The sequence below is a fragment of the Nicotiana sylvestris genome, chromosome 2, assembly GCF_000393655.2.
Source record: "Nicotiana sylvestris chromosome 2, ASM39365v2, whole genome shotgun sequence".
Lineage (NCBI taxonomy): Eukaryota > Viridiplantae > Streptophyta > Magnoliopsida > Solanales > Solanaceae > Nicotiana > Nicotiana sylvestris.
The window spans coordinates 83,639,558-83,663,303 of NC_091058.1; the positions used below are offsets into that span (position 1 = coordinate 83,639,558).

Below are 23,746 nucleotides of genomic sequence, written 5' to 3' on the forward strand. Positions count from 1 at the left end.
GAGATAAGTTAGACTTTGCCAGAAAACACCTTTTTAGCTATTTTACATGTACATTTCTTTCGTAGCCAACCATCAAGGGACCAGATCTTTATCTTGATTTCATCAACCCTAGTGTCAAGCGATTCTTTTCAAAGTGCTCTCTACTCAGCACTTTAGTGAAGATGTCTGCAATTTGATCTTCTGTGCTGCAAAATTTCATGAAGATGAGCCCTTTTCCAACATTGTCTCTGAGAAAATGATGTCGCACATCAATTTACTTTGTTCTCTTATGTTGAACTGGATTCTTGGCCATGTTGAGAGCATTGGTATTGTCACATAGTAAGGGCATGCAATCGGAAAATATACCAAAATCTTCCAGCTACTATTTAATCCATAGCAGTTGAGCACAGTAAGAGGCAGCCGCCATATATTCAGCTTTTGTAGTTAAGAGGGCCACTGAGTTTTGTTTTCTTGTACCCCATGAAATCAGACATGAACCCAGAAAATGTGTCATGCAAGAAGTGTTTTTCCTATCCACCAGATAGCCAGTGTAATCAGTATCAGCATACACAATTAAATCAAAATTGTCTCCTGAGGGATAGTAGAGAACCAGGTCCTGTGTTCCTTTGAGATATCTCAAGATTATCTTGGCTGCCTTCAAATGATATTCCTTTGGATTAGATTGAAACCTGGCATAAAGTTCCACACTAAAAACAATATTTGGTCTGCTTGCTATGAGGTACAGGAGTGACCCTATGATACCTCTATACATGGTCTCATTCATAGAGGAACCAGGTTCATCCAATTCCAGACGAGTGGTTGTGGCAATGGGAGCATCAATGATTTTTTATCCTTCCATGTCAAATCTCTTCAGCATCTCTTTGATGTACTTGTGCTGACTAATCATTGTCCCCTTAGGAGTTTGCTTTACTTGTAAGCCCAAGAAGAAATTCAATTCCCCCATCATGCTCATTTCAAACTCACTCCCCATGAGTTTTGCAAATTCCTCACACAGAGAATCATTTGTTGCTCCAAAAATAATATCATCAACATAGACTTGCACAATGAGTAGGTTCCTCCCTCATTTCTTCAGAAAAAGGGTGTTGTTAATTTTTCCTCTAGTAAAGCCATTTTCTAAAAGAAATTTTGACAACCTTTCATGCTAAGCGCGAGGAGCCTGCTTTAGCCCATATAAAGTCTTGTCAAGTTTAAAGACATGCTCGGGATGCTCATGATTATCAAATCTAGGTGGTTGCTTGACGAAGACTTCTTCCTTTAGAAAACCATTCAGAAATGCACTTTTGACATCCATTTGATACAATTTGAATTCCATATGAGATGCAAAGGCAACAAGGATTCTGATGGCCTCCATTCGAGCAACTAGTGCAAAAGTTTCCTCATAGTCAATCCCTTCTTCCTGATTGTAGCCTTGAACTACTAGCCTTGCCTTGTTTCTTGTTGTGTTTCCAAACTCATCAAGTTTATTTCTGTATACCCACCTGGTTCCATAACGGTTCGGTCAGTAGGTCGTGGAACCAGGTTCCATACATTATTTCTCCCAAATTGATGGAGTTCTGTTTGCAAAGATGTAATACAGTCTGCATCTTTCAATGCTTCCTTGATATTTTTGTGCTCAATTTGAGAGAAAAAGGCTGAGAAGGCAAGTGAGTTTCTTGTCTTTGATCTGGTTTAAATTCCCAAATCAAGAGGAGTGATTATGTTTTCAAGGGGGTGTGAACTTTTGTGCTTCAAGTTAGACACCGGAATCTCATTGTGAGAACTTTCAGGTATTTCTGACTGTGATTCTTGGTTGCTTCTCATCTCAGCATATGGGGTGCCTTGGACAGCATTGACAACTCTGTTCTCAGCCTCAGTTGTTGTGATTGAGGGACCAGGTTCCTCTCCACCAATTAGATATATGGTTTCACCATCCTCATTTGATTCCTCGACGTGGCTCATCATATCAGCCTTTCCATTTGCCATGTCAACTACTTCACCAGGGACAGTTGACTGTTCTCCGTCTTGATCAATTTTATCATTTGAATCCTTTCCACATGAGTAATGAGATTCATTGAAGATCACATGTATGTGTTCCTCAACACATTGAGTTCTTTTGTTGTATACTTTGTAGGCTTTGCTCTGTGGTGAATAGCCTAAAAAAATTCCTTCATCGCTTTTGGCATCGAATTTTCCAAGTGCTTCATTACCATTATTGAGAACAAAACAATTACAGCCAAATGTCCTTAAATGTGTCAGCTTGGGCTCCCTTCCGTTCAGCAGTTCATATGGTGTTTTGTTCAGAAGGGACCTGATCATGCACCTGTTCACCAAGTAGCATGCGGTATTGACGGCTTCTGCCCATGAACCTTATGCAATGCTACTGTCAATCAACATTGTTCTTGCCATGTCTTCAAGTGTTCTATTTTCCCTCTCCACAACATCATTTTGTTGAGGTGTTTTTGGAGCTGAAAAATTGTGAGTGATGCCATTTTCAGTACAGAATTTGTCGAATTTGGCATTGTCAAATTTTGTCCCATGGTCAGACCTGATACATACTACATTATAGCTCATCTTTACCTGGATCTTCTTCACAAAGACCATTAACACTTGAAAGGTTTCATCCTTGGTTCTGAGAAATAGAGTCTAGGTGAATCTGGAATAGTCTCCCACTATAACGAAGATGTACTTCTTTCCTCCTCTACTTGACACCCTCATTTTTCCACATAGATCCATATGGAGGAGATTAAGTGGCCTTGAGGTACTAAATTCCTTTTTGGGCTTGAAAGAGGATCTGACTTGCTTTTATTTTACACATGCATCACACACCTTGTGATCCTTGAAGCTTGACTTTGGCAGACCACGAACCAGGTCCTTCTTAACTAATTTGTGTAGCAACGTAAAGCTTGCATGACTCAGCCTTCTATGCCATAGTTCAACATCATCATCAACAACAGTCAGACAACTGAGATCCCCATTTTGCAAGGATTCAAAGTCAGCAACATAGATATTTTTGTATCCTTTGGCCACTAACACCACTAACCAGTCACAAGATTAGTGACTGTGCATATCTTTGATACAAATTCCACTTTGTTTCCCTTGTCACATATTTGAGAAACACTCAGGAAGTTGTACTTCAACCCGTTCACATAGTACACATTTTCCATTGAGTAAGAGAGAGATTTCCCAATCCTTCCAAGTCCCAAAATGTATCCATTCTTGCCATTTCCAAAGGATACACTCCCCCTACCTATAGGGCCTTCAGTGAAAGGAAATCATTTGTACTTCCATTCATGTGCTTCGAGCAGCCACTATCCATGTACCATTGTTGGATGCTCCCTTTCACTGCTCCCTACACAAGAAAATCAAGAGTTAGACTTAGGAACCCAAACAAGTTTGGGCCCTTGTAATGAGGAAATGGGTGAATGAGGGCTCTTTTGGTTCAAGCAGGCATCACAAGTTTTTATATGAGGGTCCAGGTTCCCTTGCAGTAGTTAATTTTTCAGCAAAACCCTTATTTTTTTGTTGAGACTGAAACCTGGACTTACAGGTTTCCTTAAAGTGCTTAGTGTTAGCACAGTAAGTGCAGAACCAGTTATCAGTTACAGAACGTACTTGCTATGAGGGTTGTAGGGAGTCTTTTCCCTTTGGAACCTGTTTCCCTACTTGCTTCCCCCACTGTTTGTATACATAGCAGTGATTGCATCAAAGGACCAGGTCCACTTAAGAGATTTTTCTAGGTCACTCTTCACTTTGCCTAGATCTTCTTGAAGTTGTCTATTTTTCTCAAGCTCAGCACACTAACTAGATTTCATTGATTTTAACTCATTCTCAAGCCTAAGGTGTGCCTCACTTACAACTTCATTTCCTTTTTGAGTGTTCTCAAGCGTACTTTCCCTTCTTAGTTCCTCAATTATTTCCTTTAGGTCTACAACCACTACTAATAGGTCATCTCTCTCATGCTCAATGTTAGCAACCTTCTCAGTAAAAACTTTTTTCTCCTTTTTTATCATACTCAATGGTATCTTTTAGATCGACCACAACAACCACTAGATCATCTCTCTCATGTTCTATGTTTGCAATTTTTTCAGTTAAGGCATCTTTTTCCCTTTTAAACTCTCAATGGTTTCATTTAAATCTACTACAATGACTACTAGATCATCTCTCTCATGTTCTGCTTCTCCTAGTTCCACAGTTAATGCATTTTTATCATTTATAAGACTATGATAAGCATCAATTAACACATTGCCAAAGACACAAGTTTTTTCGGAGAATAAGACTTCAGATTTCTTTGAAAATCTAGAAAGTTTACCTCATCATCATCGTCGTCACCTTCATCATCATCATTAGATTTTGCTATCAGGGCAAAGATTGAGTCATACTCAGCTGCTTCACTTTCCACTGCCATCATGGAGTTGTCACCTTGATCATCATCTTCTTCAGATTCGCTGGAAGAGTTTCCCCATGTAGCAAGAGCTTGTTTCACAACATTGTCAGCGACATCTTTTCTCTTGAATCGTTTGTCAGGAATCGAGTTCCTCTTAGATGCTTTGTTAGTGTTGTGTTTGTACTGATCTTACTTGAAGAGAGGGAAATCCTTGATGAAATGTCCTGTCTTACCGCACTTATAACATAGGTCATACCCTTTTGGCTTGCTGGAGCTGCCCCTTTTTGGAATACCTCCATTTCTGCGAACCATTTTCTGAAACTTTTTTGTCAGGTAGGCCATATCAGCATCCTCACCACCTGAATCATTGTTGTCCGTCTTGAGGACTGGGTTCTTCTCCCTTTTGGGATCTCTTCTATCATTATCCTTCTTCTTCTTCAATTCATAAGTCTTCAGATTGCCAACAAGTTCATCAATGGTCAGCTTCTACAGATCCTTTGCCTCTGTGATAGCATTTACTTTGCTTTCCCAGGAACCAGGTAATACACTAAGTATCTTCCTGACAAGTTTTTTCCTGGGGATGATCTCTCCTAGAGAGTGAAGCTCATTGATGATAGATGTGAAACGACTGTGCATATCCTGAATAGACTCATCGTCCTTCATCCTGAAAAGCTCATACTCTGTGGGTAGCATGTCAATCTTCGACTGCTTTACTTGTGTTGTCCCTTCATGAGCTGTATGGAGAGCTTCCCAGATCTCCTTAGCATATTGACATGCTGAAATTCTATTGTACTCATCTGGTCCAATACCACAGACGAGGATTTTCTTGGCTCGAAAGTTCTTTTCTATAGCCTTGCGGTCAACATCGTTGTATTCCTTTCTTGCTTTAGGAACTGTCACTGCTGGGTCTCGAATGGTTTTTGTAGGAACGATGGATCTATCGCTGATGATATCCCAGAGCTCTGAGTCTTCAGCCTAGAGGCGGATCCAGGATTCGATGACTACGGGTGCCATTATATTTAATTAAAATTTACCATTAGTCAAGGAGATTGAATTAGGCTGTATATTTTGCTAATTTTCTATTTTTTATTCAATTTTATTTTGAATTAATTCGATTTACTTTATAAAATACATGATAACCAAACTAAAAAAGTTTGGTCCTTTTATTCAAAATCAAAGGGAAAACAACAGTATATGGATAATAGAAGAAAATAATTAAAATTATATTCAAATGAAAAATATTGTAGATCTAGAAAAAGCAAAAAGAAGCAAATGTTTAATATATAGTAAAAATGGAGTTGTACACTGAGAGGAAATACAAAGATGAACAAAATTACAAGAATATAAGAAAAAGAGAAGAAAGATTAACAAATGGAAAAAGGGAACGAGTAAGGCCGAGAGGGAAAAGTAAAAATCCATTGCCTATCAACAGCTTCGATCGCGGGTCTTGTATGGAAAGCGGCTATCTTACCGTGGTACCTAAGGTCACTTTGTGATTCCGGGTGCCACTCTTTGCATAATAATCATTTTTTCGTGAAATACCAGTATATATAAGAAATTCTACCCTAGCGTCAGGGTGGCGTACCACCTCGTCTCCTCTACGCAGATCCGCCCCTGCTTCAGCTATGATGAAGTCGTGCATCCTTTTCTTTCACCATTCATAGTATTGGCTGTTGAATTTTGGTGGTTTGTAGGTAGATTGACCTTCTTCGAAGTTTGGCGGAGCAGCCATGAGGATCCTTTCTAGGTGTTAGCCTGATAGAAAGAACTTGCTCTGATACCAATTGATAAAGCTAAGGGTCCACCAAACTATATAGAGAACCAAGTTCTTTATTAATTCCCACAGAACATACGCACACTGTAGTAAATAAATGACACAATGGAGTTTTACGTGGAAAACTCCCAACTCAGGGGATTAAAAACCACGACCTACCCTTATAGGATTTCAACTTCACTATTGAGCAAAATTCAAATTACAACCTATTGTAACCTAGAAATTAACCTCTTAATCTCTCACTAACTTGTAATAACTCTATTACAAGTCACTTTAATAACTCTATTACAAAGGTTTTACAATTCGACTAACTCTAGCCAAGACATAAACACAAAGGTTTATGATTTACAAAGGTTTTCTACACAGTGCTTCTCACTAAGCTAAGTAGGAATTACAAGTAAAGTACACAACTAAGGACATGCAATAACTCGATACAGGGAACTGTTCATTGTTATGTTGTTCTTTATTCTTGATGCCCTTGAGAGTCACTTACCAGATTGATTGATCACTTGAGAGAGTGCTTGATTATTCTTGAATGTGCAAGTGTTTTGTTTTTCCTTTGCTTGATGTTAATACTTCATTTGTGACATCACTTGAATGATACAAGCAAGTTAGGTAAAGGGCATTCCCCATAAAGTTAATTGTTGCACTGTTTTTGCACTGTTGCGTGTGTAGGCAGCAACTTTATAGCTATGGAGGGTTAACTTGTACCGTCACCACGGGAATTAGTAGCTATATATTCCCTCTGTTGTTCCTTTGACTCTGAAGAGTTAAACCGCATCCCCGACTGAAGACTTGTTGATCTTAAGTACATGAGGATGTGTAACAGGTTCTTTATCTGATTCTTAACAATAAGTTTGTTAGATCATCAAACATAACAAGGATACACATATAACCTATCACTAAGAAATATTAACCTCTTCCGCTAATTTTTATTATTGCAATCCACTGATTGAGTTTTGTAAACCTATAAATGAAAGTTGGAGAAGTTTAGTCAAACAAGACAAAAATTAATTATGCTTTTCCAGTGTACTTTGAGCTATGCTAATGCACAGTTTCTTCTCAATTAATAGAAATGGCAATCCGCGTTTACTGCTTGCTCTATCTCGATCAGTTACTCGAGGCGTTGGAAATCCAGACGGCTCAGAGAATCACTCTCGCTATTTAGCCCTTTGTTCCACCAACAAAGAAGTCATCCTTGATGATTTCCCATTCCTTCCATGCCGAGCCGCCTCTCCGTCTTTTCTTCTTATCTTTACTAGGTTTGACTCTAGTTTCTCGTTCAACAAAAAGAAAAAGGAGTGTGATTCTTTTATTCCTAATATTTTTCATCTCTTTCTTTTTCTGTTTCTAGGTGCACAAGGTTTTCTAATTTAGCTCATCATCAAATTAGAAACTACATTCGGATATCTACACATAATACCTCATACTTTACAAGGTATTTAATAGATCCATTTACCTTTAAAATCTTAGCAGATCACTTTTTAATACCATATATGTGCAAGTCCATAAAAAATTCTACCACTATCTTGATCCACGGTATATAGTGAGTTGAGTTTTTTTTTCTCTTGTTGAATCTTTCAGCCACTCACATCCAATTCCCATGTTTTTCAGTAGTGATCCAGTAGAAACAGACTGCTTACATTGATTCCTTTTTTTTTCCTTGGGCCTGTGCTCTTAACACGACAGCTGCATACTATTAAATGAAAAGAAGCTGCAAATATAACGATTTAAGTGAATTTACTCCCTCCTCTTTCTTTGGTCGTTGAATGCTTTCAGATTATCACAGTATATAGTATCCTTTTTCATCTCTATACCAATTTATGTTTGTCTGCTGATATAGTATATGCATCTGCAGCTTCTTTTATTTGTTCAATTCGATTGCTCCACTGTTAAAATAAAGTGAGATGGCTGCTAAAACTTTAAGGGGTTGTTTGGTATGAGGTATAAGAAGGTATAGGGGTGGTATAAAAATTTAATACCACCTTAATATTCTGTTTGGTTAGCAAACCAGGTATAAGTTATCTCGGTGTTAATTTTAACGCCGGAATAACTTATACCTTATAGGGGGTGGGGTAATTAGCACCGATATAACTTATACCTTCTTCTTAGAAATTATACTATTGTCATTCAATATAACATACCAATGAGTGAATAAACAACAATCCCAGCATAACTAATCTCAGCATAACTTATCCCAACATAACTTATACCGGCATAAGCCCTATTCCAACCAAACGACCCCTAAGACTATGAGTGGTATAGATTCATGATTAGCAATTTCCAAACAGATGGCCATGTGTTTCAGATAATGTGTATGAACCCATGCATTAATTTCTGTTTAGCACACTTTTGACAAAAGCAACCTAAAGTACCCCTCGAACAACAATAACTGTCTATGAGGATGGCACAAGCAATGCGATCCTCAAGGACGAATATTGAATAAACTAGAAGAATGTAAAACAAATGAACAAGAGAAAGATACATAACAACATATCAATAAAGGGACAATTATTGACTTTGTTTTGGCAATGGAAGTTGTGCTAGCTCTTTTAAGATCAGTTCATCTTCCTGCAATTTTTCCTGATCTCTCCCGTGGAACCTGTCAAAGGTGAAATGTTCCCCATCTTAACCATAGACTTGGCAAAGTGCTCGAAGAAAAGCGCATTGTTCTCTGCATATTGTTTCACCAAGGCTAATGATGCTTGACTCTTAGTTATAAGAACTTGGTCTGAATTCAAAAGGCCCTTTGAAGCCAACAAGTTCTTGAAGTAGCTGTTGTCAAATTTTGTGGGGGAAACAAAGTCCAAGAAAAATAGGTTCTGATCACCTCCAGATCTTGGGCACCTGTTGTGCAATTGAGCAGCATATGATTGATCCAGAGTAGAGTCTGGCTGACTGTTTCCTGATTGGTTGTAGAGCCTTTGTCTGAAGCTGGTACATCTTGAATTTCCAATTGTGTGGCTCCCTGCATAGATAGTGATTTATTGGTATTAACTATTGGTTTCACGTGAGAAAACTAGTCTGTCTAAAAATTAAGCAATGTCTAAGAGTAGGAGTTTTTACCAGATAAAGCGACAAGGTCAACAAGACCAAGACCTTGTCTCTTGAATTTAGTGAGAATGGTATTAAATGTGTTGTTTGGAGAAGGAATGTCATTGTTGGAGCCACTTAAACTGGCACTTCTGGAGTCTCTTCTTCCCAATGGAACCTCCCAGTTTGGTCCACCAGCCTGTATTGTATAAAGAAAATAAAGTTACCTCTGTTTCATTAGGCCTCCTAGTAAAGTTGTATGATCAATTTTAAGTGGCTCTACTTACTAAAACAGTAGAATCCCTTGCAGCAAGTGCCAAGATATCAGCGCAAGATACAGTTTGAGGGCATTCCTTCTCCAGTGCAGATTTAATCTCATCAATGACTTCAAATCCACGAGCTGAATTCCTGTTGGGGTTTGATCTTTTTTCTGTTACTATACCTCTGCTGCTGTCCAGAAGCAAAGACGCATCGCAACCCTACATGGCATAGTAAAACAAATAATTAGCCATCAACTTTATAATACATATCAATATTGGAAAGAAAAAGCAGCCTGTATTTTGTTCATAGCAAGTAACTTTTAGTAGGTGCGTTCTTGCATGCTAGTGTGCTGCAAGTTTCCAACTTCGTATCAAATCTTTTCCAAATTCTGAACTTTGCCATGTCGAATGGTCATGTTACACTTTGTTATGTTAACAGGGGCAGATGTAGTTTGTTAGGAACGGGTTCAGTAGCAAAGCTATGTTTTACCTTGACAAAGCAGTCATGGAAATGGAGCCTCAGTAACGAAGCAGCCATTCGAGCTTCTTTGGCAACAGACTTGGCAACAACAGACTTGACAATTTCTTGCGCTTTTGGGCATGATCGGTAATAATATTGTGGGTATAGCGAACCACCACTTGTCTTAGCAGAGAAACAAAGCGGTGCAAAAGCAAGGAGACCTATGAGAAAAAAGAAGCTCATGGACTGAGCCATCTTGAAGCTAAGTTTTAAAGATTTGGTATTGAAGAAGTTTGAATATTAAAGAAGGCAACTTTGCTGTGATGAAATTGAAATAGAGTTTCACCAGTATATAGTGTGTCCAATGAAAGAAGAGGTACAAAGGGCACACAAATAACATATGGAGTTGGTAGCTTTTTTGTTAGGATTAGTATGTTTCTGCTTGATTGACCAAGTGAAGCAAATTAAACTTGTGTTCTACAAGTAAATGATTGATCTGGTCCATGATTGTAAAATTAGAGGACATTCACCAGCTACGTAAATGTTAATTTCCAGCATCCACTCAATTGTAATGCATGACAAAAAGTTGATTATGACTCTTAATCTTACTAATTGTTGACTTAGCTACATTTTCGAGATTTTGTAAAGTTGATGCGGTCCAACTTTAAGGGAATAAAACAATTAATCGGCTTCTTAAACAAATGATTCTTGGGACACAATTGTCAAAGTTCATCTGTAAAATCGATTTGATATTAGTATGGATGAATGGCTTCGTCCTCTCCTACCCAAAATCCAGATTAATTAGTTCTAGAAAATCTTTAATGAAAGTATAAAATTAAACATGAGAGAAAGACTTGATCTGGTCAACCCCGCACATACCTTGATTTCTTTTGGTATGAGGGGTGCAGAGATGACAAACATTCATGAAACATAAGAGTTGATAAAAGTGGGGACAGAAATCACCTGCTTTGTTGACAAAAGAAGACCTCCATAATATTAATTTTATTTGACCGAATTTCTTCATCTCCTATTACACAAGCCTTTCTTCCTTATCTTGTTTTTCTTTTTTGTTTTATTTATCAGCATATGAAGCTTAACCTTTTGTTTTTCCTCCTTTCAGTTTCATGTGAAAGCACTGCTGAACTTCAATTCATTAATAACTGGAAGTAAACAACTACTACTATAATTTAACGCTTATAATTTACTTATTTATTTTGAATACTATTTACTACTATATGAAATATTCAACTTTTCCGCTAAATTTTATTGCATTCAAATAAACTGTATTAGTTCGTAGATGTATAGAAGTTGGGAATTCATCTTCATCAAGGTGGTCAAACAAATAAAATATTGATTATGCTTTTCTTGTATACTATGAGCTACGCAATTGACAATTTCTTTCTCAGGAAAATCGAAATGGCAATCCCCGTTTATTAAAATACTAGTACTAGTGTAACTTGGTGTATGTCTGCTCTCATGCGTTACAGAAGTGAGGAAGGTGACCTACGAATGGGTAAGCGAATATTAGGTGTATCTGATTGGTCCAATCTATATATCATAAAAATAACAGGAAAAAAATGTTAGGAGAACTGCTCCTCTACTTTTTCAAACATGAACAGAATAATCTTTATTGGACATTTATGCCAAAATAATTCTTTATTAGAATGAGGGCAATGTGGTTGAAGCAGATTGGCGATCTAAATTTTCTCATTAGTAATGAACTGTACTATATCCTCTCTGAAATAGGTGCAAGGAAGTACCTTCCTCAGCAACTTAAGCAAACGTGAATCCTAAGTTTTGAAAAGCCCAAATTTGCTCTTACAGTCTTCGCTCTTTGCATGCATCACGAGGAATGAGAGTCCCCAGCCCACCCCAAAAATCAGATAATGTTAAACATTGAGGTTGAACAGTTGTTTTTCATCCTGTTTAAGGGTTGTCTTTGATTTCACTCGAGACAATAAAATTGACCCGTTTTTACGAAATTTTGCTGATTTGATAAATATAGGAGACTTGTCGGAACCAAACATTGTAGAACCTGCAAAGACGCAGCAACCACACTAGTCTAGAACCAGCGCTATTATCTGTTGATACTGACGGCATGGTTTTTGCTACAGGAATCTTAATTCTCCTATAGGTTATTGGATTTCAAAATTACCGTCTACCATAGTACCATATCAATTCAATAAGAATGTCAAAAGCCAGTGTTCCATAAATCTATATACCATGAACAAGATAACCAATAAACATTCGAATTCACAGCATTTTCGCCTCATTTTGAATAAGCAAGTGGCTGCTTGACAGCCAGTAATTAACGGGAGGTGGCCTAGGGAACTAATAGGAGTAAGAAATTGGTAATCTGGTCTATTTCAGAGCTTCATTCTAGTCATGCAAACAGTAGCTCTCAAAACATTTCTTAGTTCGTCAGTTAGCAAGAATGCGAGAGGATGAGGCAATGTTTTATATGCAGAAGCAGAGCACCAAATATCAGTTGCTTCTAAAGAGTGACCCGTCTTGTGCACATTTCTAACTTGAAACACTGGCCTGGGATGTGGGCAACGCTCTTCCATCTAGAAACAAACAGGACTCAGATTGACCCGTACCTAACTTCACTAGTTCTCCGTGTTGCTTGGGCAGAAGCAGGTTGACGCTCCCATGAAGCTTGATTTACAAAACGATTGTTGACATCTTCAGGTCGTGAGTAGCCATGGCCTCCCCCGCTTACCTGTGTTTCAGTTCCAATAGTGCAGGTTAGACGAGCTAAGAAGGTAAATTCAGCACAGTACACCAGTTCATTGCACATGATTTTCACAGCATGCTCAAAATACTGTTTTCCCCTAGTATACCCTTCTACAACATCCATACGCCCTTACCCTGGCCTGAACAACCATACCCCTTGCACTACTTACACCTTCATCTGTCACTCTCCCCTTGCAGTGTAACCTCTTCACATGCTTCACTTTTTTGGCCTCCTAAAATAAATGTATTGACAGCTGACCCAAAGCCTTCCACACCATCCCAAGAAGTTAAGCTGCACAAATAGGTAGACTTACAGTTTCCAAACATGCGGATAAAAGTGTCATTCCAGGCAATGCATCAAGCCCGCGCTGTGAAAATGAATTGTAATGAATTACTAAATGTTGCAAGAGAATCATACAATTGAAAACAGAGCTGGACTAAAAGAGAGAGCATAGAAGACAGCAAAAAGCATAACTAGTAAACCTACCTGATTTTGCACACGTGTCTTGTAAATGAACCCTCCAAAGCAGAACAGTGTTGAGGCAACCAATAATCTGTACCACAAAATGTCATATTTATATGATACACAAGATGACCAAGAGAAGCATCTTTATATATGAAACAGTATTCAAAATATAAATCTCAGCTACAGCCTCGACAACTTCCTAACCAAGACTACCAACTGTGCAGCAGCAAAACATATGAAGTATAACCGTATAAGATCTGGAAGAATTCACTCATACATTTCAACATGAAATAAGAGGTTGAAAAGGAACATGACATACATGCATGAGAGTACACCAAATATGGCCCATCCTCTTGCAGCATCTCCGCCTTCGCTTTGCTGATATTCTGCAGAGATTTTATTCTATTATCATGATATAAATGGACAGCCACTCAGAATAGTAGAGCGCCAGCTAGAAAGGACAAACAATATTGTTACGACTACATAATTCATATTACGCGAAAACATCACCAATCCAGATCTTCCCTCTGCCCAGATACACTACTATTGTCCTCCCCCCCCCCCTCTCCCCCCAAACCCCCAATTCTTACCCTAATATCTTTACTAATGATAATCTTATGGTGGGAAAGGTGGATAAGTGCAGGGGAGGCTGGAGATGGTTAGCTTAAGAGAATGAACCACATTCTTTTCTTTTTCCTTTTGTTTTTGTTGCTTTTGTTTTATTATTCTAGTTATCATTTTTGTAGATGAGACTGCTTTCCATCTTTCTGTTTCTTTCGCATTCTGCAATTGTTCGCATTTTATACATTTGACATGGGATGCTTGCATGTACTCTTACATTGATTTGGCTAGTGGTGGGGTTAGATTACCAATGGTCTACTTCAGAATATTGGAATGCAGTTGAATTGAATCAATTTTAGAGACCAGATCAAACTGAAGGCTAAAACTTGACTGAAGAAAGGACTTCACAAACATTTTGGTAAAAAAGCACATAAGAGGAAAAACCGGATTTCAAGTTTACTCAAAAGTTAGTTAACTGTTATTGTAGACGCACATTGTCAAAGACTCAAACATGCATTGCTCAATGAGCGAAATGAATGCTCATTATTTGAGAAGCATATATAGATGGTACATACAAGTGTAGTCGAATAAAAGCCAGATTGCACTTACCACACATCTTTGTGAGGGTGAACTGAACGGGGTCGTAGTTTTCTACAGGGATGGTGACCTCAACTTCATATGGGGAATCACGAGCAACTTCACCTGAAAATACAATCAGCAATTTAGAGGAACAAAAGGTAGAGGCAAAAGATTATATGATAGCAAAACAAGAAAAATCTCCCCAAATAATCTAATAAGAGGAACAGTCGAGTCATTATACATCTCCAGTCGATCAGTAATACTGTTGGAGACAAAGTTGTTGGTGATCCACCAGTTGCTGCTGAACCAGATAATGTGACCTTTAACCCTTTCTCTGGAGCAACCTGGCATGTATATGGAGAGGGGCAGGGAAAGAAGGGAAAAACAGTGATTTCCAAGTGAAAATATTCAAGCACAAAAAGAATAAATGCATAACAAAAAGCTTAAACACCTTTATTAATGGTTTCTGCACACAACCCGAAACCGAAGCAACAGCAGTCATATAAAGGGCTACACGAGTTTGTGCAGTGCTGAAGCTACAAAATAAATGAAGAATCAATTGAAGTTACTTTAAGCAATTTAGACAGTGATATGATAAAGACTGCTGTAGCTATGCAGCTTACGATAAAACATGGAAGTCTCAACCCCAAAAGAACTGATCGAGTATAAAAGCACATAGGGTGGGCAAAATGTGTATTGGAACCTAACAAACTTAGAAGTCATAAGACATTCACAAGCACACAAAAATAGGCAGTGGGAAACTGTTGGCAAAGTTGACCAGCAAAAAAACCTAGGATTACAACTAGTCATCTCTATGGTATTGTGCTTGGTTACCCGAACAAAAGCACATTCATATGTAAATGCAAAGCATCTCTATGCAATCATGAAGGGAAACTGTGTTTTACTGAAAAGAGTTGCCGAACTTCATATTGAAGGAAAAGCAGATTTTGGAAGGTGACTAATTTGGCCACCCAAAACCAGAAATCTCTATTCCAATTTTTTCCCTGTTCCCTGTTTTCAGATGACAGATGACTACGTCAGCAAATGTGTACTTCTTAAGTTTGAGCCAGTATTTCTATCCAATTCAACATCTTATGATTGGCAGGATCTATCCTGTTACAAAATAGAACTCAACTATAAAACACAATTACTGTCCTACATAAAAGGCAAAAGTAACCATATAGAAAACTACATAACCCATACATATTCTATGTCAAGGCATAAGAATATTGCTATTCATCAATCAAGACTCAGTTTGAATTCTCTCCGCCCTCATAATTTCAAATGTAGTATCCATTAGAACTTTGCTAGAACCAATATGACGAGCCATAATACCTCCACAGTTCGAAAAAATGGTAGATACCTAGGTGGACGCAGATGTCAGACTAGAAAAATGAAGATACAAAGATTTGTTCGAACAGATAAGCAGCAGAAGATAAAAATAAGTAGAAAAGAAAAAAAAATTAAAAAAAACAAGAGCAACAAGAAAAATCCACGGTCTTCTTTTGATTATCTTAGCTTGAATGCACATGGAGTATAAGATTATAGTTGTAAAATGCAGTTGTTTAAAGCAAAGTGGACGCAGATCCAAAGATATGCTAACTTTATGAATATGAAGTAGTATTAGAATAAAAATGGGGTCCAATGTGATGTATGCAGCAGTACAGTATTCAACAATTAACGAGTAAATGTAAGAAGGCTTCTACTTAAAGAAGGTAGATAAATTATCTGGTAGTCCAAAAGAGTAAAGTAAGACAACCATGTCCGATATAGGGAGTAGTTGTAATAAACTAAGAAGAGATAATACTTTGTAAGTAATGAGATAACCCCTTTACCTGAATTCCTTGTGAGCTTCTTCATAGCCCAATTGAGTCATCCCATTGTAAACCTGTAAATTCACAAGCAAGGGCCTCCACACCATAAGCCTGTAAGACAATTTGAAGGTACCGGGTGAAAGAAAAAACGGTTCCCTTACAATTTCCCATGACCTTGGATGAAAACCAACTGTGAAACCTTCGAAGACTCGCAGACCTGGTTTCTCACATGGAATGGCAAGTTCAACGACAGCTCTGTCCAAAAGTGATATCAGACATACAGCTAGACAAGTTTGAAGTAGAAGTGTACAAATTCATGCAGTTTCAAAACCCCCACATTTAGTGAAGAAGTCACAAAATCCACAATATTTTATGTAACTCTTTCCCAATAATCAAAACTTTTAGTTAATCTGGTCAACTTTGCCCTCATATCTTGTCACCAATACATAGTTTAGAGATAATATAGAATAATTCATACTTCATAATATCGGTTTTATGAAGCATTACAATTCCACAATTTCTTTGCACCGTACAGGTTGAGAAATGTCCCTCATTTCTAGGTCCAAAAAGAGGTCTGTCATGGCAATGAGTAAATGGGTAAGTTGAGCAGCAGCTATTTAAAGCAGTGCAAGAGATGTTCTCTTAGCTTGATTAAACAAAATTGCTAACATTGATGCTTTGTCTTATGTTCTCAGATGTAAGGTGGGCTCCCTTCCCACTACCTACCTGAGTCTCTCATTGGGCGCTTCGCATAAGGATACTACGGTTGGAATCCAGTGATCGAAAGGATTGAAAAAAGATTAGCAGGCTGGCAGAAAAGGTACTTGTCAAAAGGCGGTAAGGTAATGCTTATTAAAAGCACTTTATCGAGTATGCCCACCTATTACTTGTCCCTGTTGCAAGTTCCTGTGGCATCACAGAAAAACTGGAGCGGCTTCAAAGAATTTTCTTTGGGATGCGCTAATGGAACTAGAAAGTTTCATCTAGTGAATTGGCAGACAGTCACTTCCCCAAAGAAGTGGGGTGGACTTGGAGTAAAAGATCTTAGGGTATTCAACAGAGCTTTGTTGGGGAAGTGGCTGTGGAGATTCGGGGTAGAAGAGCATGCTCTATGGAGGGAGGTCATAGTAGAAAAGTACGATTCCACGGGAGGGGGTTGGAGGACCAAGGCAATCACAGCACCTTTCGGGTGTGGCATGTGGAGGAGCATAATGAAGAATTGGGAAGCTTTCAGTGGCAACATCACTTACAGGGCGGGAGATGGAAGGAGAATCAGCTTTTGGAATCATAGATGGTGTGGAGAGGATACTCCGAGGGTCTCCTTCCCCCACGTCTTCAGAGTTTCAAACCAGAAAGAATGGATGGTCCAACAGATTCGTAAGGAGCATGAAGGGAGGGTAGTATGGGACCTCTTATTTAGAAGGAACATGCAAGATTGGGAGATTGCGGAGCTCCAAGATTTGTTGACACTGCTATATGGGCAAGACAGGCCCCAGCCATCTTGTGATTCTTGGAGATGGGGTTTGCGTGGCGATGATTTGTTCACCATAAGGTCCTTTTATCAGAGTATGTTGGTGAGAGAGGAGGTCACTTTTCCATACTCCTCGATCTGGATTCCTAAGACGCCCACGAAAGTGTGCTTGTTTGCATGGCTAGTGGCGAGGGGAGTGATTTTGACTGCTGAAAATCTGCGAAAGAGAGGAATTACACTTGTTAGTTGGTGCTACATGTGTAAAAGCTCAGGGGAAGATGTTGATCATCTTTTGTTGCATTGCCCTGTGTCCTCGGGTTTGTGGAGGGCAATCCTGAATCTTTTTGGTGTTTAATGGATGATGCCAAGCACTGTAAATGAAATGTTATATAGCCGGGCTGGTTTCCGTCGAAGAAGAAAGCAAAAGGCGTGGAAGTTCGCCCCGTTAGCTCTCATATGGATAGTTTGGGGGGGAGAGAAATAGGAGAGCTTTTGAGGGGATTGAGTTTTCACATCTTAAGAATAGTCATTTATCTTTGATCGCTTTTTGGTGCACTCATATAGCTCCTACTTGTATAGAAGATTGGGCGTCTTTTGTAGAGAATCATGTTCTGATGTAAATTCTCTACTTTTTGGTATACCTCCTGTATACGGGAGTTCTCTCCCTTTTGATTAATACAATTTACCTTATCCAAAAAAAAAAAATCATATCATAGTTAAAGGTCAATTTGATTAAATTCAAAATCAGATCAGATATGGATTACGTACTGTATTGAAAATAAAACATAACGATTAACAAACAAAATGAAATGTAGTACAAGTTACAAACTTTATATATTGAATTATTGATGAGAAGTGTTAATAACTGCCAAAAGTAAACTTGGACAAGAAAATATGCCATCCTGTGAGAAACACACTACAATTACAGCATACCCCATAAGAGTTGTGAACCCACCTCATGCTCACCCCACTTCCAGTTGTCAGGGAATGCAAGCATCTAATGAAGTAATTCAACTAAAGGAGACATGAGAATAGTGTTAATCTTAAGTCTTTCCTTTTCAAGGGTCTGGAAAGGGAATGCACCCACAACTCCAAATATATACTCCCTCTATTTGAATTTATATGCACTCTCTCCACAACTTCAAGAGGTAGAAAATCTTAAATTATTGAAATTGTAAATTTTAATGGGATGATTTCTCTGTCAAACCAACTTTTCAACCATTAGATTAATATTTTCTTCCAATATAACTAATATAATATATAAGTCACATTTATATCTTAAACTGCAAACCCAATACTATACAGTTATAAAATGGAATGAGGAGACTGTGAACTTTCCCAATCTTTTAGACCTCACTCCAACATGCAGCTTCTCTCTTTTTTCTTTTTTTGTTGGAAAGGGGACACAGGGGAGGGTGTGAAAACACATTGAATATCAGCTGAATGATGGGAAAATACCTACAAGTAGAATCATATTCAACATTGCAGATGCATCCAAGTCCACCTGAGGAATTGAATTTAACCAAATAATTAGCAAGACAAAGACAGATTCTATAAGACTATAACTGACTCTCAAAATTCCAAATCCCACGTCATTCTTAAGCAAAGAGATAGTAGTGGATTCCTCAGTCAAATCAGACAAAGATTAAAGAACCTAGCGTCTTCTACTACTTCACTCTTTTCTGCGAAAAATCACTATCTATACCACCAGCAGAAGTTATTCCATTAAAAAATTAGCTTTTAATTTTAACAGTGAGGTACATATGACACAGAAACCAGGGAGAAAGAGAATACATGACTAACAGATTTAGACCAATAATACACTTCAAAACTAAAGATGAAATTCAGGCCCGTGACCTGTCACTCTGTCAGCAACTCGCATACCGTTAAGCAACGCAAAGACCTACTGCCTTTATCACATCCCTGGAATCGAAAACCAAACTTAGCAGTATGCTGGTCTTCGCCTAATTCAGGATCATAAGACAAACTAAACCACACAAATCACATTTTCTAAACACGGACCAAAGCACCAAGAATAAGACATCTGTCTTACATCAATTCATCGAGCCATGTACATATCTCAGTTACACGGGTGATTAGCTTTGTCCTTATATAACCTGATACACATCAAGGGATACACGAATAAATGACATAACTTCTGGTAGATTTTCTAATTAGCACTTGTTGCATATAGATCAACCTCGTGACTCAATTCCAGGAACCACGATACACTGCCAATCAGAGGGACATAATATTCTACCCCAACATGAAGAGCCATGGCGAAACCTAATAGAGGTATATAAGATTTACACAATGGTCAACAGCTAATAATGATTTCACTAGCAACTTTAGTAAAATTCACTGTACATTCACTGGATAAGTCACGCAAATATGAGCCACCAAAAATGGCATGTTCAAAGTTATTTAACACTTGCAATACTTTGTACACCATTTCGGCTGGCAACTTTTGGTGCATTAATATGTGATATCAAAATTATGTATCTCCTAGCTGACCCCCAGGCTTCATGTTTATGATGCCATTGTAGATCTAAATTTTCAGAATCAGTCAACTGTTTCAGAGGTATTTCAGAGATTAATCAAAAACACTAACTCGTACAGTTTGTAATTTATTGAGGCTATTTCATGCATCTTGCATTAACAAACTATCTTACTAGTCAAATGAAGGGTTTGCATACCTTTGCATTGTCCCTGAGGACAGTTTCCACATATGATATTTACCTATCAATCCAGAAGTGAGAGAGTCAATCCAATTGTGTTGGAGTTCAGTACATGTAAACCAAATATTGGAAGGTGATATTCCTATAGGGCCCACTACTCACTTTTATCTTCTTCTTTTTTTTTTAGAAGGTAAAGTGTCCAATATATTCAAAAAATCATCAGTACAAACTTTGTGCTGGAAGCCAAAATAGGCAATTACAATATGGAAAAGCAAAAATATAGTCCTTGTTCTTCCTACAAGGAACTCAAAACCTCTAGGATTAAATCAGGATCCTCTACATATTCTGATTTAAACCAAAAACAAAAGAAGAATACACTTCATCTTAATCTTTTGTAGAGAGCTGGTTGTATCTTCAAAGCATCTCAGGTTCCTTTCTTTCCAAATTGTCCACTCACTTTTATATTTTGGGAAGATCTATAATATGATTTCTTGAAAGTACAACACATAAAAAAAGGTTACATAGCTGGAGAGAGAGAGATCATTCAAACCTGAGCTGTTCGGCCCATCTTATCATAACTCTGCTCGCAGTTCATCAGGTCACCGTTGAAATATTCCTGGGGACAATAGAAACAATGTAAATTAAAATTAGACTTGCAGGGAATCGGAATTGAAAAGAAGGCACTTTGTTAATTCAAGTGACAGAGCAACATGAAGCAAGGGAGCAATGCATCTGGGGAGCAGGTTGATGCGACTTGAAGCACATACTTCACAAGTTGAAGCTCAAAGTGATCCAAGTGTTTTGCTTATCCCAATTACTAGTATGTATAAACATGTCTGCTAACTCTACTAATACACCTACAGCTAACAAATCAGTAAATAAGCCCACTGTATAACCCCGCATTAAATTTTTTCCTAAAGTCAATCGCTCTTTTCTCAGCTAATTTATTAACTGTCATTTCCAGTTTATGTAGTAAACAGCTGCAGCGAACCAAGAAACAATTGTTTAGATGAATCACTAAAGTCTCGTAGCTCTGTACGGTTTTATATGCCACGGAGCAGAAATAGAACACAAGCCACACATGCCTAGAGCCTATCAATTACCGTGGGCCATATAATGCAGCCAGCAAAGAGAACAACAATTATGTCAATCCCAAGGAAGTGTTTTTTTTTTGGGTTTGGGGGGGGGGGGGGGGGTAGCCAGCCAATAGAACAAACAGAATACATTTCACTTCCCAATTGCACCAATAGGCATCACAGTCTTGCACAGACATGCAGGAGTCTTTAATTTTCTCCAGCATAAGATTAAATTTCACCAACAGTTGAAAAGCTTACCTGAATGAAGCTGACATGTCCAGACCCAGTATGAAAATAGTAGAGTTTATCAAATCTGCCAAAGTCCACATATCCCTGTAATTCAGGTTCACTCTTTATTACATAAGGCATCAGCGTTACAAGAGCACAGAATGGACTAGTTAATCAAGTAGACATTCTCTTAGTATAACAGCTCGGTATTTTTAACAATCTACAAGATACAGTGAATTATGAAAGATGCATGGAGTTGAGTAAGAATCATTTTCCCCACTTTCACTAGGCACTCACAAGCAAATCCAGCTTTTATTTATTCATCGGTTCTTGATAGGCAGCTAATTTCTACTCCTATGTACTTCAGAGGTGCCAGCCCCTAAGAAATTACTCATCACAACCACAGAGAAAACTAACCAAAAATCTGACAGTAACAGGTTGTTTTGTTTATGGTCTAATACAAGGATTTAATACAAAGATTTTAGCAACAGACAATAATATAGGGATTGTTATGCGGTGAACAATAATAAGGTAACTTTCTTTATTTTGCTTTAAAGTAACTATGAAGAGCCACTATCAGCACCAACTGGTATGCTCAACAGCTATTAATCTAATTAGGTATGAAACCCTGAAGGATGTTTTTGTGTGCATCACATCAGGATAGGGATGCAAAGATGAGAAGTAGGGAAGGAGCTAGCTGAAGATTACTAGAAAAGACAAAGTTTGTAACAGTTGGAGAGAACATTTTCCGAAAAAGAAGTACTAACAGAAAGGAAAGAGGATAGAAGCATCTAGTAATATACCGAGTGACAAAATCACAAAATAAATGAGAACATCCTAAAATGCATTACCGTGTGTGATCTAGACTCGACATCTTTGCAAAATCGAACCACCAAGTCAGCTTCCTACATTAAAAGACACTAATGAGCATTGCATTTTGCATATAATCGAAACCATTTGTGGACATAGCATCAAATTAGACATCACCTTCCCCTCATACTCAAATGGATGTCCAATCCAGCTACTCTGAGACACAGGTTAAGAAACACAACTTTATTCAAAATGCACCTCTAATAATACGGCCAGGTTTAATCATTTCAGATCTCGAAGGATCAAAAATAACATATAAGAAGTTTGCAAGTATTGTGGCACCGTCATGGTGATTTAATACAAGGAGATTTATTTTATCAGAATAAGAAATATAAGAAGATTGCAAAGTTCAGCAGCATGACATTATAAAGGTTAAATTTCTGTATTTTACGCCACTGAAAATGGAACAATTTCAGCATTTCTGTGCGCATCTCACTAAATCGACTAGCAAAAATTTCAAAGGATACAAAATCGTGAATGTGGCTGGAGTTATCCAGTGCATAGCAACCAGTATTTGGTGCAACAACTGAAACAACCTCAATTGCTTGTAACAATACAGCTGAAGAAAATATGAATTTGCAGATTAGATCAGAATTTTCCAAATTCGTCAGTATAAGGACATCAAGTAGTTCCAGAGAATTCTTCCTCGTAGAATATATACACATCACCTGCTACTACTGTGATTAGCAAATGATACGCCACATTATCACTAGAGTAGTTTTTTGGGCTCCGCATTTCCTCGAGCACACCGCGGTCCTGCCAATACAGTTCAAGCAAGCAAATGAGAATTTATTTTATCACTACTCTATATTGACTAATTGGTTATTGCTGCAATTGCTAGCAATTTTGCTATGTCGATAGTTCGGAGTTCGGACCTTACCAGGGGCGGGTGTAGGGGTAATTAAGGGTTAAAAAAAAAAAGCACTGCTATATTATTATATGATATATAGTGCATAATTTATATTTAACACTTGATAGACTAAGATTGAGTGAGTTAATTGGATATATTTTTCTCGCTAAATTAAATAATATATTTACTTTCTTATTAATTTTATTTTTCTTTCATTATATATAGTCTTTTTTATGGTTCTCACGATTTTACTTACCAATTTCAACTCAAATTGTCTTTTAAGTATTCCTTTTTGTCATATTTATTTGATCCACACACCAAAAAGTAAGTTTTTTTGTGTCTTGTCTTTTTTAACTAAAAATCCCCGAGACAAATGTCGCAAGGTTCAAAACACGATGGATAATGGGCTCACCCTTTACCATTTTCACTTAAGGGAAGAATTCAATACCATATGACGTGTGCCTAACTCATACATCATGAGTTGCGCTCTCACCGCTATATCAAAGTCATATAAGTTTTTTTGTGTC

The 23,746-nt window shown here is 37.9% G+C and overlaps 4 protein-coding genes across 5 annotated transcripts; all 4 read right to left on the reverse strand.

Moving 5' to 3' along the window:
• Positions 1-361: 361 nt before the first annotated feature.
• On the reverse strand, positions 362-751 carry LOC138885160 (secreted RxLR effector protein 161-like). The gene has a single exon (XM_070166067.1). It carries the CDS (start codon positions 749-751, stop codon positions 362-364), a length of 390 nt encoding a protein of 129 aa, XP_070022168.1.
• A 1,595-nt stretch (positions 752-2,346) lies between these two features.
• Positions 2,347-6,770, reverse strand: LOC138885161 (uncharacterized). The gene is made up of 7 exons (XM_070166068.1): positions 6,714-6,770; positions 4,865-5,338; positions 4,657-4,813; positions 4,289-4,551; positions 3,262-3,328; positions 2,806-3,014; positions 2,347-2,562 (listed from the first exon to the last, which is right to left on the reverse strand). Exons 1-7 carry the CDS (start codon positions 6,768-6,770, stop codon positions 2,347-2,349), a joined length of 1,443 nt encoding a protein of 480 aa, XP_070022169.1.
• A 1,669-nt stretch (positions 6,771-8,439) lies between these two features.
• Positions 8,440-10,465, reverse strand: LOC104214408 (peroxidase 72-like). The gene is made up of 4 exons (XM_009764067.2): positions 9,921-10,465; positions 9,458-9,649; positions 9,204-9,369; positions 8,440-9,105 (listed from the first exon to the last, which is right to left on the reverse strand). Exons 1-4 carry the CDS (start codon positions 10,143-10,145, stop codon positions 8,696-8,698), a joined length of 993 nt encoding a protein of 330 aa, XP_009762369.1. The 5' UTR covers positions 10,146-10,465; the 3' UTR covers positions 8,440-8,695.
• A 1,614-nt stretch (positions 10,466-12,079) lies between these two features.
• LOC104214409 (uncharacterized) lies at positions 12,080-23,307 on the reverse strand. 2 transcript variants are annotated; one of them, XM_070168030.1, is made up of 18 exons: positions 23,250-23,307; positions 23,038-23,125; positions 22,837-22,928; positions 22,487-22,525; positions 22,351-22,404; positions 21,530-21,604; positions 20,746-20,811; positions 20,214-20,256; positions 18,976-19,021; positions 16,208-16,301; positions 16,068-16,120; positions 14,684-14,768; positions 14,474-14,576; positions 14,263-14,355; positions 13,412-13,478; positions 13,114-13,180; positions 12,941-12,994; positions 12,080-12,612 (listed from the first exon to the last, which is right to left on the reverse strand). In XM_070168030.1, the coding sequence occupies exons 2-18, from the start codon at positions 23,102-23,104 to the stop codon at positions 12,475-12,477; spliced, it is 1,236 nt and encodes a 411-aa protein (XP_070024131.1). In that variant the 5' UTR covers positions 23,105-23,125; positions 23,250-23,307; the 3' UTR covers positions 12,080-12,474. The 2 variants fall into 2 exon arrangements, with proteins under 2 accessions (XP_070024131.1, XP_009762370.1); XM_009764068.2 differs by lacking the exon at positions 23,250-23,307 and having other exon boundaries at positions 23,038-23,206.
• Positions 23,308-23,746: the final 439 nt, after the last annotated feature.